This window comes from Carlito syrichta, unplaced genomic scaffold (genome assembly GCF_000164805.1).
Source record: "Carlito syrichta isolate Samal-C Ts95f unplaced genomic scaffold, Tarsius_syrichta-2.0.1 Scaffold308104, whole genome shotgun sequence".
NCBI classification, from domain to species: domain Eukaryota; kingdom Metazoa; phylum Chordata; class Mammalia; order Primates; family Tarsiidae; genus Carlito; species Carlito syrichta.
In genome coordinates this window covers 105,994-126,854 of record NW_007252200.1, presented here as the reverse complement: position 1 = coordinate 126,854, position 20,861 = coordinate 105,994, and the positions used below count along the sequence as shown (strand labels likewise).

Sequence of the window (20,861 nt, the reverse complement as noted above, 5' to 3'; positions counted from 1 at the left end):
CAGTCTCCTCCCTCAGGAGCTCTTGTGAAGACCTGGGGTGACTCTCCCCATCCCACCTTGCCCTGTACTCCCCTTCTCTTCCCCTGGGTTTTGCATGTCACACTGGGTGTGGGAGGACCTACCGGAGGCTCTGGAAGTGTCTGTAGAGGATGTACTTGTGGCACAGGCTTTTCAGCCTGAGCGCGTTCAGCTCCATGGTGGTAGAGGTGAGCTCCAGCGCCTTGATGCGCAGGCAGTGGGGCAGGCCCAGTTCAGATCTCTCACTCAGGAGCTGCAGATTCTTCCTCTGGGCCTCTATGTCCAGGTGGTACACCTTCTCCTTAAGAGTCACCGGGGAGATCTGCAGAGATGGCCGGCTCACCCTTCGAATGGATGTCCCAATGATGGGGAAGGAGGAAGATTTCTTGGGCTTCGTGAGAGTACGGCGGACCTGGGGTTTATGGGTAAGCTCAGCTGAACTCATAGGTCTCTGGTTTTCCTGCCAGGTATTAGGGGACCTGGATAAGTGTGGCCTCCTGCCTGGGTGAGCAGATTGGGACCGGCATAGGGGAGACACTAGTGGCGGCTCTGTCTTCTCCAAGTCCCTCCACTGACTGGTGGTTGTGAAGACCATCCTCTCGATGTCCTCCCTTGGCTGCTCCAGCTCTCTTCTCAGGCCCTCCTGCTCCTTTTCTAGCTGGACACATCTCTGCTGCTGCTCCCTCGCCACGTCCTCCATCTCCCACTGCCGCAGCTTCTCCTGGTGCTCTTGCTCCAGCAAGGCCCACTTCTTCTGCCGCTGCAGCCACATCTCTTCCTCCTCCAGCCACTGCTGCCTCTGCTTCTCCCAGCGGAGTTCCTCCTCCCAGTGCTCAGCCTGGCCCTCCGAGGGCCCCTTCCTAGAGCTGTCCAGAGACAGCTGCTTCCTAAAATGGAAATTCACTTGGAGCCCTTCCTTCTCCTGGAAGTAGTCCTCCTGGTCATTGTCTTTGTGACCTGGGCTTTCTACCACCAGTCCTTCCCATTTTTTAGGAATCGTAGGACCCACAGAGGTTAGTAACACAGGCTCGAGGCTTTTGGGGTCCTTGCTGAACACATCTGCGATCCTCGAAACCATGGTCATGGTGGTGAGTGGTTGGTGTGCTGCAGGTGTGGCACCACCATCCCAGGCCGTGGTCATGGGACATGGGAAGAGGGCTGAAAACAATGGCTCCTCCTTCTTGGGTTCCTGCTGGGTGTCCTCCATGACTGCTTCTTTCTTTGTGAGGGTCTCTTTCTCAGGGGGTTCTGGGGAATCCACAAAAACCTCAGTTGGGTCTTCTGCTTGGCCTCTAACAGTCTGGACCTTCTTCAGTTGGTACTCTAAGCCATGCTTTACCAGGAGCAGGTCATGGTACTTTCCCCCTAGGATGTCTACTTGCATCAGTAGAGCATCCCTCTTGCTCTCGAGGACTTGGATGGACTTCTGGAAGTATAGCCTCTGACTGCTGAGTTCTTTGGTCATCTTGGTTTGCAGATGCTTGTATTTGGTCTCCAGGCTCCTGTTCTCCTTGTGCTGGAGGATCAAGGCCTTGTTGAGGTTCTCTACTACGGAGGACATGTACCTGATGGCCTTGACCTCCCCCTTGCTGAACATGGTGGAGTCCAGGAGCTCCTGCAGCATGGACTTCACCTCGGAGACCTTTGTGTGGGTGGTGTGCTTGTCCTGGAGCATCTGCTCTGGGCTTAGTGACTGAGGGTGGGGTGTACATTTTTGTGGACTTTTTTCCTGCCAGTTCTGCCAGAAGGTGTGTTTGGACACTGGGAGAGGTAAAGAGAAAACAGGTAACAAATTCTCATGGGTCCCAAGGATTACCCTGGTTCTCTAGACCCTGCTTGGTCAAAATGCCAACCATCTTAGGGATTTGGCAAGAATTAGGAGCTGGGGCTGTATGTGAGGCTGGGTAGGTTATTGCCAGGAGAGCACTCTGCTGGGCCCAGAGCTTGCCTAGAGCCTACTCTCAAAGTCTTCCAGCCCCACAGTACCTGCAGAGCCCAGAGAAGCCTGGGATAGTCAATCCAGTTCAACTCATTTCAACAGACTCCTAATCCTCCACGTTCTCATGGAGCAGGGCTATTTTTCCAGTCATACCACTGCCCAGTCTCATTTCTGTGTTTGCCTCCCCACTGCCAACTACCCAAACCCCTTAAGGTCAACCAGGAAGCTTCGTTTCCCTTTCCTATTACCACTGAACTGTGACTGGGGACAATTTATTACATAGCTCTGTCACTGTTCATATGTGGACTTTTCTTTAATGACTAATGTCTTTTTCTATTTTGGGGAGATTACAAACTCCTTTGACACTCTGAGGAAAGCAGTGGACCCTCTCCCCCAGGAAAGTACACTAAACACAGGTTGTGCATACCATGTTCAAACCCCAGACCTCAGTTCTTCAAATGTGGGGTCATGATGGGAGTTGTACCTCTTGGACTTACTATGTGCAGGGCTGGTGGACTGATTTTCTTGAAGCATCCAATCATTGGACTATTCAGTGAACATCAGTGGCAGAAAAACCAGTGGCTAATGTCAGATGGGGGACTAGAGAAAATATAGAAATTAAGTAGTACTGACGTCAAGCTAGCATTTAGCTAGTCATGTCAGAGAGGCCATGTGGCCCAGTGGTTCAGAATTTGGATTCCGAATATCTTGGGTTTGAATTCTATCTTTCCCACTTGCTTTGGGCAAGTTAACTTCTCAGTGCTTCAGTTTTGTAATTTGAAAAAATGGGGATAATCATAGAGTCTATTTCATAAGACTTAATTAGATTGTGCATGAGTAGTGCAACGTACAGTATGAGGTACCTAGTAAGCACTCAAAAAATAATCCCTAAAAAGAAATAAGTAAGACAAAACTTTTGTCCTTCAGGAGTTTATAATCTAGCAAGGAAATAAATAAAGCGTACAAATAACTATATTTCTTTTCTTTTTATTTTTTGAGTTGGACTCTCACTCCGTTGCCCAGCCTGGAGTGCAATGGCACACTCAGGGCCACCGCAGTGTTGACCTGCTGGGCTCCAGAGATCTTTCCGCCTCAGCCTTCCAAGTAGCCGAAACTACAGGCACGCGCTTACCAGGCCCAGCTAATTTTTGATTTATTGTAGAAATAAGTTCTCACTAAGTTGCCCAGGCTGGTCTCGAACCCACCAGCTTGGGCAATCCACTCGTCTTGGCCTCCTACAGTACTGGGACTACAGGCTGAGCCACCAAGCCTGGTCATAACTATATTTCTAGACGTAGTATGGTAAAGACGGTAGGAGAGGTTGCTTCCTCATTTACTTTTCCCTGTGTTGCCCCTCCCCCACCACTACTGACCTTACTTGACTGATAATAAGCCTGGCCTTGAAAATCAATGTTTAAATGCTAATGTTAGCTATTGTTTATTAAGTCCTGATCATGTCCCAAGCATGGTGTCAGATACCTCCACACAACTCTGCAGGTGGACAGTGTCCTCTTTTTATATATGAGGAATCTGGGATCAGAGAGATGAAGTAACTTGCCCAAAGTCATACAGTCAGAAATTAGCATGGGTTTCAAATTCAAGACTGTCTGACTCCAAAGTTCATGCTCTTTCTCTTTTCTTTTTCTTTTTTTGAGTTAGAGGTCTCACTCTGTCATCCAGGTTAGAGTGCAGTGGCACAATCACAGCTCACCACAGCCTTGACCTCCTAGGCTCAGGCAATGATCCTTCTGCCTCAGCCTCTTGAGTAGCTGGGACTACAGGTGCATGCCATACCTGGCTAATTTTTTTATTTTTTGCATAGATGAGGTCACTCTGTTGCCCAGGCTGGTCTTGAATATTTTTTATTTTATTTTTTGAGCCAGGGTTTCAACCTGTCGCTCAGGCTGGAGTGTAGTGATACAAACCCAGCTCACTGTAGTCTTGACCTCCTGGACTAAAGGCTCAAGTGATCTTCCTGCCTCAGTCTCCTGAGTAGCTGGGACGACCAGTGTGCACCACCATGGTCAGTTAATTTTTACATTTTTTGTAGATCTGAAGTCTCACTATGTTGCCCAGACTGATAATAAAATTCCTGGGCTCAAGCAATCCTCCTACCTTGGCCTGGCAAAGTGCTAGGATTATAGATGTGAGCCACCACACCCAACCATCCACACTATGGAGTAAGATTAAGAAGCCAGAAAACCTAAGAGTGGGGCCTGGTTTGCCACAAGCTTTCTTTGTGGTTCCTTCTCTTCTCTGAGCTTTAATGTTCTCGTCTCTAAAATGCAGGAGTTAGATAATCTCAGGCCCCTTCTAGTGTTGGGAGTAAAATTCCAAGCAGGAAGCCGCTGGAGGAACCTCCCCAACTTTCTGGCTCTGCACCTCGGTCTGGAGTGAGAAAGGGATGTTCCTTGGGCTCCAGCTACAAACTCCAGCCCTTCTGGCCTAGACTTTTTCCCCAGAATCCACGGGAAGCCATAGCTCCAGGGAATACCCCCAGGGTCTGTTTCCATATCATCCTTCTAACTCCAACCCTGAGAGACATCTCAGAATTGCTCAGGGCTCAGTACCCCCAGCCCCTTACCACTGCCCATCCATCTCAAATAAAGCATCTGTTATGGATGAGGGTAAGAAAGACCCCTAGACCCAGTCTGTGACTTCTTCCTCTGAGATGGCATCCACCCCATCCCCACCCAGCTTCCCTCCCTAGTACTCCTGGAACTTACTTTGTTCCTTTTTCTTTTGATCTTCAATGAGAGTGGAACAAAGGGAAATTAGTGATTCAATGCCTCCTTTGATGGCAATGAGGGAGACAGGTAACACTTTCTCCATCACCTCAACCCATTCCTCCAGGGTTGCTTCTTCCTCTTCACTCTTCCTGGTCCTTATCTCACAGGTTAGACTGTCACCTGGAGAAGGAATGGGAGGTACAGGCTAAGAACAGTCTGTCTTCCAGGGAGCCCCAAGCAGCTCTACAGCACAGGGTTACAGCAACTTTGAGGTCAGACTGGTTTCACCTCTTATTAACTATATGATGCTAAACGAGTCACTTGTTCCCCTGAGCCTCAGTTTCATTCCTTGTAAAAGGGCTGGGTGAAGATTAAATGAGATAATACATGCAAAATAATTAACATAGGCCTGCCATCTAGAAATCTACAATGCACATGAAATAATATTGCTGTACTATACAGCCGGGGAGGCACCTGTCTTGTCATGGCTCTATGACCATCACTTGGCCCGATATCCAAATAATTTAATTAACCAAGGGGTAGCAACAGCTCTCTTAGATCTTTTTTTTTTTTTTTTTTTTTTTTTGAGTCAGGGTCTTACCCTCTGTTGCCCAGGCCAGAGTATAGTGGCATAGTCATGGCTCACTGCAGCCTCAACCTCCTGGGATGCACACCACACAGCCAGCTAATTTTTAAATTTTTTGTAGATTTGAGGTCTATGTTGCCCAGGCTAGTAGTGAATTTCTGGGCTCAAGTAATTCTCTCACCTCAGCCTCCCAAAGTGCTGGTATTACATGCATGAGCCTCCACATCCAGCCTCTCTTAGTTCTTGAGGGCAGCTGAAGAACCACTGAACTAAGAGTTCCCCAGTGGCAGGGCAGTGAGAAGGGTGAAAGGGCACATCCCTATACCATCCTCTTCCAACACTGGAGCCTCCAGCCCACCTCACAGCACACAGATCCTGTGATGGGATGACTCTGATCTGAACGGGGTTGGCACTTGGCTTTAGGGCAGAATACAGCTGGTCCACACCCGAATGGCTATGCCAGTTGCTTACAGCAGGCATCAGTGCCCACACAGCAGGGGTCACTCAGTGTTTTGAATATCACCCTTAGAGTCCTCTGTAAAACAGCTAGAGTGGGTTTGGATTTAGTTTCTATCCTGCTTTAAAAAAAGATGTTATGGCCGGGCACAGTAGCTCAAGTCTATAATCCCAACACTTTGGCAGGCCAAAGTGAGGGGATTGCCTGAGTCCACAGGTTCGAGAACAGCCTGGGCAACTTGGCAAGACATCTCTACAATAAAATAAAATAAAAATTAGTCGGTCATGGTAGCATGCACCTGTAAGGCTGAGGTGGAAGGCTGAGGTGGAAGGATCGCCAGAGCCCAGCACGTCGACGCTGGGGTGGCCGTGAGCGTGCCACTGCACTCCAGCCTGGGTGACGGAGTGAGACTTCAACTCAAAAAAAAAAAAAAAACTGTCATAATGGACCTGTGACTTAGGCTTCATCATATATTCAGCTAATGTCATGATCTGTTACATTTTGGACACTGACATGTCTGCTCCTCTGGGGCATGGAGGTGATATGCTGTGACATGAGTAGTGAAATGTTTCCCTGAGGAAGGGATATTGTAGTGTGTCCTTTGCTCTTCTGGTGCCCACTGCCCATGTTCCCCTCCCAAAGAATGCTGACCTAGGTAGAGAAAGGAGGACCCTGAGCAAGCTGAGAACTGTGTCTTAGGGGAAGGCACCCGCCCTCAGGACTGCGTCCAGCCTGCAAACTCACCCCAGTCACCCAGCCAGTGGAGAATTTCATACAGGTGCTTCTCTTTAGTCTTAGCATCTTTGGAGAAGGAGGCAATTTTCTCCAGCAAGATGAATCTCTTCTTGCCCTTCTGCTCAGTCTGCTGAGATTTTGCCTTTTCTTTTAAATCATATCCTAATTCTTCTTGGAAGCGATTGATGACACAATTGACATTGTCCAAGATGTCTGAGAGCTGGGTAGAAATATCCTACATGGAGGAAGCAGATTGTAGTGCTTAGGGCTCTGAAGTCAGCTACCATGTTCTAGCAGTGTGAGCTTAGACAAGTCCTCTTTGGTTCTCAGTTTTCTTATTTTATTTAATTAATTAATTTTTTTTTAGTGAGAAAGCAGGATTTATTGAGAGGACAGAAAAGTTTCCACAGTGGGAAGGGACCCGAAGGGGTTACCCCAATATTCTTATTTTTAAAATGGGGACCATTGTATTACCTATGCCACAGGGTTTTCATAAGGATGAAATGAATTAATATTGCAAAGTGCTTAAACAGTATCTGGCACATAATGAAAGTGTTTGCTCTTATTATTATCGTTCTGATTATTAAGAAGGTCATAAATGGACAGAAAACTAAAAATCCACAGCGACCGTATCTTTGGAATTCTGGAACTTGCTGGGGATTTCTTGATGTGTCTCCTTACAAGAATCCAGAGGCAACAGAAGATTGGAAAAGTGAGGCCACAAGATAAGCTCAGAATCAAGTAAAAATGCACTATATTCCATACAGGGTGATTCAAGCCTTTGGCCATTTCCCCATGAACTTCCAGGGCTCGGTTTGGGGGACCTGGCAGGTTGCCAAGAATAGACTGCAAATCAAGAAATCTGGCCAAGCCAGGCATGGTGACTCATGCCTGTAATTCCAGCATTTTGGGAGGCTGAGGTGAGAGAGTTGCCTGAGCTCACAGGTTTGAGACCAGCCCGGGCAACCTTGTCTCCACAGTAAATAAAAATTAAAAAAAAAATTAGCTGGGCATTGGTAGCACATGCCTGTAGTTCCAGCTACTACTTGGAAGGTTGAAGCAGAAGGATCACCTGAACCCATCAGGTTGAGGCTGTGGTGGCTGTGAGTGTGCTGCACTCCAGCCTGGGTGACAGAGCAGACTCCAGCTCAAAAAAAAAAAAAAGAAAGAAACAGGCAAGAGAAAAAAATAAAAGGTATCTATCAAAATTTGAAAAGAAGAAATCAGACTATCTCTATAAGCCAACAATATGATATTATATTATACCTAGATAATCCTAAAGATTCCTTCAAAAGACTCCTGGACTTGCTATATGAATTCAGTAAAATCTCAGGATACAAAATCCACACACACAGATCAGTAGCACTGCTATATACCAATAGTGACCAAGCTGAGAATCAAATAGATTAGCAGCCAAAAAGCTATATTTATCCAAGGAGCTGAAAGATCTCTATAAGGAGAGCTACAAAACACCAATTAGAGAAATTGTAGAGGACACAAATGGAAAAACATTCCATGCTCACGAATTGGAAGAATCAACATGGTTAAAATGACAATATTTCCCAAAATAATCTATGGATTCAATGCAATCCCTATCAAACTATCACTATTTTTCACAGAATTAGAAAAAACAATCCTAAAATTTATATGGAACAAAAAAGAGCTAGAATAGTCAAAGCAATCCTATGCAAAAAGCAGAGCTGAAGGTATCACATTACCTGCCTACAGGCTACAATATTCAAAACAGCATGGTACTAGTACAAGAGCACATACATGGACCAATGGAACAGAATGGAGAATCCAGAGATAAATTCAAATAACTACAACCAACTGATCTTTGACAAAGTAGACAAAAACATATACTGAGGAAAGGACACCACATTCAACAAATGGTGCTGGGAAAATTGTATAGCTACATGCAGAAAAATGAAACTTGATTCCTATCTCTCACCATATGCAAAAATTAACTTAAGATGGATTAAAGACTTAAATGTCATACCTGAAACCATAAAAATCCTAGAAGGAAACCTAGAAAAAACTCATCAGGACATAGGCTTAGGCAAATAATTTATGGCTAAAACCTTAAAAGCAAATGCAACAAAAACAAAAATAAATAAGTGGGACTTAATTAAACTAAAAAGTTTCTGCACAGCAAAAGAAATAATAAACAGAGTAAAAGTCAACCTACAGAATGTGAGAAATGTTTTTCAAACTATACATCTAATGAAAGACTAATATCCAGAATCTCCAAATAACTCAAACAAATCAGTAAGAAAAAAGCAAATGACCCATTAAAAAGTGGGCAAATGACATGAATAGTCATCTCTCGGAAGAAGACATATAAATGGCCAACAAACATATGGAAAAATGTTCAACAATACTAATCATCAGGGAAATGCAAATTAAAACCCTAGTGAGATAACTACCTTACACTAGTCAGAATGGGCACTATTAAAAAAAAATAATAAAAAGATGTTGGCATAGAAGCAGTAAAAAGAGAACTGTTGGTGGGAGTGCAAATTAATATGATCTCTATGGAAATCAGTATGGAGTGTTATCAAGAACTAAAAGTGGATCTACCATTCAATCTAGCAATTCTACTACTAGGTACTTATAGCCAAAGGAACAGAGGTCGTTATACAAAAAAGCCCCCTGCACTTGTATGTTTATTGCAGCACAATTCACAATTGCAGAGCCAGGCACAGTGACTTATGCCTGTGATCCCAGCACGTTGGGAGGCTGAGGTGGGAGGATCATTTGAGCCCAGGAGTTCGAGACCAGCCTGGGCAACATAGCAAGACCTTGTCTCTACAAAAAATTTAAAACAAAACCAAACCCCAAACCCTACACAATTACAAAGATGTGGGATCAACCTAAATGCCCATCAACTGATCAGTGGATAATGAAAATGTGGTATATGTATACCATGGTATGCTATCCAGCTATAAAAAAGAATGAAATACTATCTTTTGCAGCAACTTGGATGGAACTAGAAACATCATCCTAAGTGAACTAATATCCAAACAGAAGACAAAATACATGTTCTCACTGATAAGTGGGAGCTAAACTAAGGATCTGCAAAGGCATAGAGAATGACATAATGGACACTAGAGACACCAGAGAAGGGGGAGGAGGAAAGGAATGGAGTGACAGAAAATCCCCTATTGGGTACAGTGTGCACAGGTAGGGCTGGTGGGTACACTTAAAGCCCAGACTTTGCCATACGATATATTCATGTAACCAAAAACTATTTGTACCCCATAAAGCTATTGACATTAAAAAAAAAAGAAAGAAATCTGAGCCCCTCTTCCTGCCCTCCTAGGACCCTTCACCATGTGCCTCAGGGATATGCTGAAGCTTCCTGCCCATTTCCCGAAGACTGCTTTCTAGGTCCCAGCCCTGCCTCAGGAGGGTGGTTAATTTCAGCTTATCCTATACAGGCCAAATCTACGAGGTGGATACTTTGTAATAATCTCTCTGCAAAACCAGGTTGCCAGGTATTTCAGGACCCTGGGGGACTTCAAGCTGGAATCTTGCTAAAACCTGGGATCAGTCCCCAGTACCCCATCAGATCCCATTATTAGGGTGATTCCTTCACCTCAGGGGTTACCTCTTGAGCCCGAGTTAGCTGGGCAGCCTCAATCCTTGAGATGATGGCTTTCACGGATGAGGGAGTCACTAACTGTGGGTGGTCATCCTTCTCCATTTTGGATCACTCTGTCAGTCACAAGATGTCCTGTGTCTCTGGTCCAGACACACAATGTTGGCTGCTTTGGAGGTTAAGGGCCCCACAGTGCCTCCTGGGTACCCTCTGCCCAGCCACAGTTCCTCTGGTAACTGCCAAACACCGGGTTCCAACTGACCCTCTTTTCCCTAGTGACATCATCAGTTTGATTAGGAGAATTAGAATATTAGATTCTCCGCCATCTGTCTGCATGATTATTAGCTTTTTATTCATTATTTAATATATATCTACTTGACCTGCTGCTTTTTAAAAATTATTAAATGTTATGTTCTCAAACTAAACATTAATGGCTAAAAATAAAGAAAAGCAACTAGAAAAAAGTTATTTTCCCAGTACTTTGGGAGGCAGAAGTGAGAGGACTGCCTAGCCTGGGCAGCTTGGTGAGACCTCATCTCTACAATAAATTTTTAAAAAGTAGCCATGCATGGTGGTGCACCCCTGTGGTTCCAGCTACTTGGAAGGCTGAAGCAGAAGGATCACCTGAGTCCCACAGGTTGAGGCTGCAGTAGCAGTGAGCATGCCTGGGAAAAAAAGACACACATAGGTTAAAAGTAATAAGATTAAAAAGATAAACCATGCTAGTACCAATCAAAAGAAAGCTGGAGTAGCTATATTATCAGATTTTAGAACAAGAAATATTAGCAAACATAAAGAGGGAGTGACTTGTCTTTCTTTCTTTTTTTTCTTTTTTTTTTTGAGTTGGAGTCTTACTCTCTCACCCAGGCTGGAGTGCAGTGGCACGCTCATGGCCACTGCAGCCATGATCTGTTAGGCTCAGGTGATCCTTCTGCCTCAGCCTTCCAAGTAGCTGGAACTACAGGCGTATGCCACCACACCTGGCTAATTTTTCTTGATTTATTGTAGAGATGAAGTCTCACCAAGTTGCCCAGGCTGGTCTTGAACCCCTGGGCTCAGGCAATTCTCTCGCCTTGGCCTCTCAAATTGCTGGGATTACAGGCTTGAGCCACTGCGCTTGTCCTGGGAGGGACATTTCATAATGATAAAAGCATCAATTAATAAAAGGGACATAACTATAAATATGTGTACATTTAATAGCATTGCTTCAAAATACATGAAGCAAAAAACTTCAGAACTGAAAGGAAAAATAGATAAATTCACAATTATAGTTGCAGATTTCAACATTTCTCTTGCAGTAGAAAAAAAAGTAAGAATATACAGGTTTTGAAAAACACTATCAACTGACTTGACTTAATTGACATCCATAGAACACTTTACCCAGCAACAACAGGATATATGATTTCTAGATGCATATGGAACAATGACCATATAAACCATCATTTGGGCCCAAAGACAAATATCAATAAACCTAAGAAGATTAAAATCATACAAAATATGTTCTCTGGTCACAATGAAATTAAACTATAAATCAATAATTGAGAGATCTTTGGAAAATTTCCCAATATTTTGTAAATTAAACAACATACTTCCATATAACCATGTGTAAAAGAAGAAATCACAATGAAAACTTGAAATATTTTGAACAGAGAAAAATGAAACATGACATATCAAAATTTGGGGGATGCTGCTAAATTAGGGCTTAGAGGAAAAAACTAGGAAAGAAAGAAGAATCTAAAAGAAGCAAAAAGAAGGAAATAATAAGGATAAGAATAGAAATCAACAGGGTAACTCCCTTGGGTCCCCTCCTGCTCTGGGAGCTTTTCTGTCTTCTCAATAAATCCTGCTTAAAAAAAAAAAAAAAAAAAATAGAAATCAATAGAATAGAAAACAAACAAAAATAGAAAAAAATTAATGCAACTATAAAAACTGGTGTTTTGAAAAGATTAATAAAATTGATAAAACTCTAGCCATTTTCACCAGAAAGAAAAGAGAAAAGACACACATTACCAATATCAGGAATAAGAGAGGGGACATCACGACAGACTCTATAGTGGGAATAATAGAATAATATGATGGAGTATTATGAAAAAATTTTATGCCAATAAAGTGGATAAATTAGATTATGTGGACAAACTCCTTGAGAGACACAACTATCAAAGCAGTGAGCTTTGATATAAGAAATAACCTGAAAAGCCATACATCTACTAAAGAAATTGGATTTGTAATGAAAAACCTTTCCCTCAAAGAAAACTTTAACCCCAGCTGGCTTAATCAGTGAATTCTGCTAAACATTTAAGGGGGAGAAAAAGCAATTCTATAAAAACTCTTTCAGAAAATTGAATAGTAAGGTACACTTCTCAAATAATTTTATGGGGTTAGCATTATTTTGATGCCAGAGAATAATTATCAGAAAAAAGTACCACAAATCAACATTCCTTACAAATATAGACATAAAAGAAGATGAATTGATTGAGAGGCTGAGGTGGAAAGACTGCTTGAACCTAGGAGTTCAAGTCCAGCATGGGCAACCTAGCAAAATTCTGACTTTAAAAGAATAAAAAAAATTTTTTTTAAGTGCACAATTGGGTATTGAAAAACAACAACAAAAGAAAATGCACTGAAAATCAATGACTGGAAAAAAATTACTTGCAAACATATTTGATAAAGGACTTGTATCTGAAATATATAAAACAATTATTATTCAACAAGAAGACAAACAGCCCAATTTTTTAAATGGGTAAGATTCAAATACATCACTAAAGAAGATATGCAAATAGTGAGTATGCACATAAAAATATTCTCTGCTGGGCTCAGTGGCTCAGCCTGTAATCCAACACTTTGGGAGGCTGAGGTAAGTGGATTTCCTAAGCCCACGGGTTTGAGACCAGCCTGGGCAACTTGGTGAGACCTTGTCTCTACAACAAATAAAAAAAAACTCAGCGGGAGTAGTAGTGCATGCCTGTAGTTCTAGCTACTTGGAAGGCTGTGGCGGAAGGATTGCCTGGGCCCAGCAGGTCGATGCTGGGGTGGCTGTGAGCATGCCACGACACTCCAGCCTGGGCAATGTGGAAAAAAACATTTCTCAACATCATTAGTCATTGCATTAGGGAAATGCAAGTTAAAACCACAACAAGATACCACCTCTGATAAGGATGAATCAAATGATAAAAAGCATGATAGCTGGATGTGATGGCTCACAACTGTAATCTCAGCACTTTGGGAGGAGGAGACTAGAGGATTGCCTGAGCTCAGGGGTTTGAGACCAGCCTGGGCAACTTGTCAAGACCTTGTCTCTACAATAAATCAAAAAATTAGCTGGGCGTGGTGGTGCACACTTGTAGTTCCAGCTACTCAGAAGGCTGAGGCAGAAGGATCACCTGAGTCCAGCAGGTTGAGGCTGTGGTGGCTGTGAACATGCTGCTGCACTCCTGCCTGGGTGAATGAGACTCCAATGCCAAAAAAAAAAAAAGCATGACAATGCCAAAGTGTTGAGGAGAATGTTGGGAAAGCAAAACCCTCATATAGTATATTGCTGGTGGGAATGCAAAATGGTACAATCACTTTGGAAAACAGTGGCAGTTAAAAAAAAAACTTAAATATACATTAGCACATAGGCCAACAATCTTACACTTAAGTATTTATTATACTGAGAGAACCATAATAGAGTATACCATAAACTTAGGTTAAGAGCATGCTATAACCCAATAAATATGTAATCAGCTTGTGGACAATAGCACAGCCATTTTAGTTTTCTGCTTTAAAACGTAACCTGTAGCTGTTTAAAGTTTCAGTTATGGGAAAAACTGCAAAGCTCCAGTTCACGCTTCAACCCCTTCCCTTGACCCACTTTCCCCTTAGCAACAACCAATCAGGTGCCAGAGGAAAATCACCTAAAGTTTCCAAATGTCTCTGCAACTTCCCCAGCTAGTGGGCCAAGGTCAGCCCGAGTCAAGCTAGCCAATTCTCCACGATTGAGCTGACCACCGGAGGTTACTACCCAATTAAATGGCAACAAGACTGGAAAGTCCCCCCAAACTCCTCCTCCCTTTGTGTAAAAACATAAAAAGTGTCTGCTTAAGGAAGTCAGGGCCTCTGGGTGTACTCCGCTGCGTCGGTTGTCGACACAGGTCCAGGCTCAAGCTTGCAAATGAAGACTCTCTTGAACTTTCATCAGAATTGGTTCTTGGTGGTCTCTCAGATTGAACATTCGGCCACTACATTTGGGGGCTCGTCCGGGATCCCAGAGACCCCCCCCCCCCCCGAGACCCCAGCCTGGAGGGTTCTCAGGCCAGCATTTGGTAAGTCGCTCCCGGGTTAGCGCATCTGTGTCCTGTATCTCAGGTGGAGCTTCACACTTTGTTCTGAGGTCGGCATCAGGCTAGGCGGATGCGCTAGAAAGCCACCGGCCGGGGCTCGTGGGAGATGTCCCACGACCCCATCCGGAAGACGAGGTCTTCATCTGTGGGGAAGGTCAGACTTGTCGATGGTCTGTCTCTGCCCTATCGTACTTTCAGATTTGTTTTCACGGCTGCTACTGTCTGTCTCTTGTCGTTTTCCCTTTTGTCTTGGTTGTGTTTGTTGTAACGACAGTACTTACGAATGAGATGGGGCAGGCACAGACAACACTGTTAACTCTCATGACTGATCACTTTTCAGAACTAAAGGAAAGGGTGCACAATTTGAGTGTCGAAATTCACAAAAAGAAATTCCAGGATTTGTGCGCCACTGAGTGGCCCGCCTTCAATGTAGGCTGGCCACGAGAAGGGACCTTTCTAACAAGTGTTCTCTTGCAGGTCAAGAATGTCATCCTCCAAAGAGGCTCCCAGGGACACCCAAACCAACTACCTTATATACTGGTCTGGCAAGATATAGTGGAATCCCCTCCCCCTTGGGTGAAACCCTACCTTCCTACCCCATTAAAGGCATCGAGAGTGCTCACGTTACAGGAAAAGGGGGCAGAACCTTCGGAGCCGCCGGAGAGTGTATCATCACAGCCTCGGGAGAAGCAGAATCCCTTCCATAAGTCCCCAAAGAACCCCTTTTACCCCATTCTCTCTGATTCTAACTTGGAAGAGATAATTTCCACCCCCATACCAGTCAGCTACCCCTAGACCTTCAGCCCCGCCAGTGCCGCAACCCCAAGCCGCAGCCACCGCCACTGCCACTGCTGCCGCTGCAGAGGCGGAGCCAGGAGCGGCCGGGGAGGGGAGGCAGAAAAGAGAAATGGATGGACCAGCCACGGGGACTCGAGGGAGAGTCGCCAGGGTGGCTGGTCCTGGAGTGGCCCCGGCCGACTCCACGGTGATCTTGCCACTGAGAGTGGCTGGGCCCCCAGATGAGGCCAGGAACCAACGCATGCATTATTGGCCGTATTCCACTAGTGATCTATATAATTGGAAAATGCAAACTGCTACTTTCTCTGAGAATCCTGGAGGGCTGATTAACTTGCTGGAAAGCATTCTCTTTACCCACCAGCCTACCTGGGATGATTGCCAGATGCTTCTACAGGTATTATTCACCACTGAAGAGAAAGAAAGAATCCAGACGGAGGCCCGGAAGCTGGTTCCGGGAGTTGATGGACAGCCCACCACCAACCCTGATCTTATAAATGCAGCTTTTCCCCTTTCCCGACCTGGATGGGATTTTAACACGGCAGAAGGTAAGGAGAAACTCCGGGTCTACCACCAGGCTCTGATGGCAGGTGTCCGGGCAGCTGCTCGTAAGCCCACTAATTTGGCTAAGGTATATAACATAAGGCAGGACAGGAACGAGAGCCCAGTCACATTTTTGGAGCGTATTACGGAAGCCATCTGTCAATACACCCCAATGGATCCAGAGGCACCAGAAACCAAAGCGGCTGTAATCATGGCGTTCGTTAATCAGACAGCACCAGATATCAAAAGGAAGCTGCAGAAAGTAGAAAGATTAGGAGAGAAAAGTTTACAGGATCTGCTGGGGGTGGCTGAGAAAGCCTTTAACAATAGAGAGAGTCTGGAAGAACGCCAGGACAGGTATAGCGAGCAGCAGACCAAGGGATTAGCCAAAATTCTCTTAGCCGTCACTACCCACGACCCCAAGGAAAAACAGAAGCGGCTGAAAAAATTGGTTTCTGAGTCAGGCAACAAACCGGGGAACCCTCAGCCGGACTGCCCCAAGTTAGGGAAAAATCAGTGCTTCTACTGCAAGGAGGAAGGGCACTACATAAAGAACTGCCCTAAGTGCCCTCCTCGTCCTGAGGACAAAGTGACTGTACTTGTAACTGAATAGGGAGGTCAGGGCTCAGAGTCCCCCCCTGAGCCCCAGGTAACCTTGAAGGTAGCGGGGAAACCCGTGACTTTTCATGTGGATTCAGGAGTGGAGCGATCCGTATTATTAAAACCACAAGGCCCTCTCTCAGACAAAATCTCATGGGTTCAAGGAGCTAACGAGATAAGACTGGCACACTGGACCACTAAGAGAACAGTGAATTTAAGCACTGGTACAGTCGCCCATGAGTTCTTAGTTCTTCCCGATTGCCCGTACCCGTTGTTTGGGAGAAATCTGTTGACCAAAGTGGAAGCAAATCTCAGCTTTCGGCCAGACGGGGTGACAGTAACAGATTCAGTTGGGCGCCCCCTGCAGATTCTAACTGTAAAATTAGAAGATGAATACAGGCTGTGTCAGGCCCCTGACCCGGAGATGGAATTGGACATTCAGGACTGGCTTCGGGAAATTCCCCTAGCCTGGGCAGAAACTGGAGGAATAGGGTTGGCTAAACACAGGCCAGCAGTGTTTGTGGAACGAAAGCCTGGAGCGGACCCAGCCCGGGTCCGGCAGTATCCAATCCCTGTGGCAGCACGAAATGGGATAACCCCCCACATACGGCGGCTGCTGGATAAGGGAATATTGCGGCCTTGTCAGTCTGCCTGGAACACACCCTTGCTGCCAGTGCGAAAGCCCAATTCAACCGACTACCGGCCTGTTCAGGACTTGCGGGTAGTAAACCGCCGGGTGATGGACATATATCCCACGGTCCCTAACCCCTATACCCTCCTCACTGTCCTGGCCCTAGGCAAGGTTTGGTACACGGTATTAGATTTAAAAGATGCCTTTTTCAGCTTACCGTTGGCCCCACGGAGTCAGGATATCTTCGCCTTCGAGTAGCTGGACCCGGAAAGAGGAATCAGTGGGCAACTCACCTGGACCCGGCTTCCCCAAGGATTCAAAAACTCTCCCACCATCTTCGATGAAGCCTTACATGAAGACCTGGGTGAGTTCCGTAACACACAACCTACCCTAACCCTGTTGCAGTACATGGATGATATTCTGCTAGCCACAGAAAATCAGGATGCGTGCTTGCAAGGCACCAGAAATTTGCTGCAAACACTAGGTGCTCTGGGCTATCGAGCCTTGGCCAAAAAGGCTCCGATCTGCAAAACTGAAGTAAGTTACCTGGGCTACAAACTGAAAGATGGGCAGAGATGGCTATCGGACACCCGGAAGGAGACGGTACTGAGAATTCCACAACCACAGAATGTACGACAGGTACATGAGTCCTTAGGATCGGTCGGCTGGCTTCTGCTGCCTATGGATTCCTGGGTTTGCTGAGCTCACCCGGCCATTATATGAGGCCACCAAAAATAAGTCCAACCTCACATGGACGGAGGACATGAACAGATCTTTCGAAACTCTTAAACAAGCCCTGGTGTCAGCCCCAGCTTTGGAACTGCCAGATCTGACTAAACCCTTTTTCTTGTTAGTTGATGAGTCTAAGGGAATAGCCAAAGGAGTGCTGTTGCAGCAAACAGGGCCATGGAAGAGGCCGGTGGCATACCTGTCAAAGAAGTTAGACTCTGTGGCTGCCGGGTGGCCCCCATGCCTATGGATCATCGCGGCAGTTGCCACTATGGTCAAGGATGCTGACAAAATCGCCATGGGAACAGAACTACATGTCACCGCCCCTCATGCTGTGGAGGGAGTTCTAAAACAACCACCCGACAGATGGATAAGTAATGCCCGGCTAACTCATTATCAAAGTCTCCTTTTAAACCCAGCCAGAATCTTGTTTCAGGCTCCAGCTACTCTGAATCCAGCCACCCTGCTACCCGACCTGGACAGGGAAGGTCCCCTGCATGACTGCCAGGACATCCTGGCGCAGGTCCACGGAATACGGGAAGACCTCCAGGACTGGCCCCTAACTGACGCCAAAGAAACTTGGTACACAGACGGCAGCAGCTTCGTGCAGGGCGGAACCAGGTATGCTGGGGCAGCGGTGACTACAGAGACTGAGACCTTATGGGCAGCACCACTTGCAGCTGGGACCTCAGCGCAGCGAGCCGAGCTCATTGCCCTCACTAAGGCCCTAGTCATGGGAAAAGGGCAAAGAGTAAATGTTTATACTGACAGCAGGTATGCTTTTGCAACTGCGCACCTTCATGGAGCCATCTATAAGGAGAGGGGGCTCTTAACTGCAGAAGGAAAGGCTATCAAAAATAAAACTGAGATCCTTGAGTTGTTACAGGCACTCTGGCTACCCAAAGCACTGGCCATAATACATTCAGGACACCAGAAGGAGGACACGCCAGTGGCACGGGGATACCATCTGGCAAACCCTAAGGCCAAAAAGGCGGCCCTTTCTGTGGACCATGTCCTAGTGACCACACTGCCAGACCCTGGGCCCCCAGATCTGCCTGAAAGCCCGAATTATACAGAGGAGGATTTAAAATAGATAAATGGGCAACCTGGAGTTATGTTCTCAAACGGCTGGTGGTGGATCCAACACTGGGATACAACCACCAGCAAATGGAATGTCATCCCTTCCAGAACAGTTGGGTCGGCAACTGCTTATAAAAATGCACAGAAGTACCCACATGGGAACAAGAAAAATGGAAGAATTAATACGCCATGCAAACATGGTTACGCCCAACGGTCGACAAATGATCGAACAAATTGTAAATCAATGTCAGGCTTGTCAGGTTGTCAACACAGTCAATCCCAAACAAAACCTGGGGACCAGACTTCGAGGAAACCGGCCAGGAGCGTACTGGGAAGTGGACTTCACTGAGGTGAGACCAGGAAAGTATGGATACAAGTGCTTACTAGTGTTTATAGACACCTTTTCAGGGTGGACGGAGGCATTCCCCACCAAGAATGAAACCGCACAGGTGGTGGCCAAGAAAATCTTGGAAGATCTGATGCCCAGGTATGGCTTCCCGGTCCAGATCGGGTCGGACAACAGCCCCAACTTCAGCTCTGAGGTAATCCAGGGAGTAGCTCAGGCCCTGGGGGCAGATTGGAAATTACACTGTGCATACAGGCCCCAGAGCTCAGGACAGGTAGAAAGAATGAATAGAACCCTAAAAGAGACCTTAACTAAATTAGTCCAGGAGACTGGCGGGGACTGGGTGACTCTCCTTCCCTTTGCACTATATAGGGTGTGCAACTCACCCTATAAGCTAGGGTTTACTCCTTTTGAAATCATGTTTGGCGTGCCTCCACCGGTCATACCTAACCTAAGAACAGAACTATTAATAGACACAGATGATCAAAAACTCCTTTTTTCCCTCCAAACTCTGCAAAGGTCCATGAGCAGGTGTGGCCCACTGAAAGCCCTTTATGAGACCAGACCACTGCCGACCCCCCACAACTACCAACTGGGGGACTGGGTGTACGTCTGGTGACATCAACATGAGACTCTGCAGCCGCGGTGGAAAGGACCGTATGTTGTGATCCTGTCACCCCCACTGCCTTGAAGGTGGAAGGTATCGCGTCTTGGATACACCACACCCACGTCAAACTTGCTGACACCCCTGCTGTGCTGAAAGACTACACACCCGAATGGTGCAGCCGACTGGACAAGGACAATCCTCTAAAGCTAAGACTGTGTCGCACTTCTTCTCCTTCTGCTTCTTCATGACAGGGAGAGGGATCCCTTTGGGCAGTCCCTAATCCTCACCAACCTCTAAACTTAACATGGCAGTTGTTAACCCTCAGGTCAGGGATCAACAGAATAATTTTTCAAACTTCCAACCTCACTCCCCTCAACACTTGGTTCCCAATCCTCACCTGTGACCTAAAAGAAATGTACCAATACTCTGACTGGGCTGGCGCAGTAACCAAAGTAATTTCAAAACTAGGCTATAACAAGCAGTATCAGTTTTATATATGCCCCGGCCATGACCAGGATGAGGCATGAGCAGACCCCGGCCAATATTATTGCCCAGCATGGGCTTGTGTCTCCACAGGCACCGTACCTTGGGTCCCTGTCAAAACCAATGACTTAATCACTATAAAAAGAAACCCCTCAGGTTATAAGAAGGGGCCCTGTCAGATTCAGGGTATGTTTGTGACACCCTCTCTCTCCTACTGTGACCCCCTCATGATAGACTTCACTCCGGGGGGGTGCCGAGTTACAGACTGGGCGGTCGGGAAAATGTGGGGAATCAGGTTATATGATGACCCTAGAACAGGATGGTGTGATCTAGGAAGTCTTTTCATGATTAGGCTAAAAGTCCAAACCCTCAGCACAGTCCCGGGATTCACCCGATCTAATTTTGGACACCATATTTGGGGGTTCACACCACCCACAGATAAGCCAACTACTGAATCAATTCCTAGACCCGAGCCAAGCAGTGCACCCTCCACTACTGCCATCCATACCCCATGCCATGGTAACACTGCAGCTATTTCCTCTATAGAGAAAACCCCTGTACTAAATGCATCCTCATACTTTCTCTGGAACGCCTCCTCCCACCCTCTCTGGGATATACTAAGCAATGCCTACCTTTTTCTCAATAGCACCAGGCCCGATCTCA

The 20,861-nt window shown here is 45.9% G+C and overlaps 1 protein-coding gene across 1 annotated transcript in view; it reads right to left on the bottom strand.

Annotated features, from left to right (window-relative positions):
- FAM186B (family with sequence similarity 186 member B) overlaps positions 1–10,338 on the bottom strand; it is a 32,744-nt gene extending 22,406 nt beyond the window's left edge. The window contains exons 1-4 of the mRNA XM_021715988.1: positions 10,075–10,338; positions 6,474–6,699; positions 4,684–4,866; positions 123–1,779 (exon numbers count right to left, since the gene is read on the bottom strand). Of these exons, the coding sequence (XP_021571663.1) occupies positions 123–1,779; positions 4,684–4,866; positions 6,474–6,699; positions 10,075–10,170 (2,162 nt within the window). The 5' untranslated portion in view covers positions 10,171–10,338. The remainder of the gene's footprint in view (positions 1–122; positions 1,780–4,683; positions 4,867–6,473; positions 6,700–10,074) is intronic.
- Positions 10,339–20,861: the final 10,523 nt, after the last annotated feature.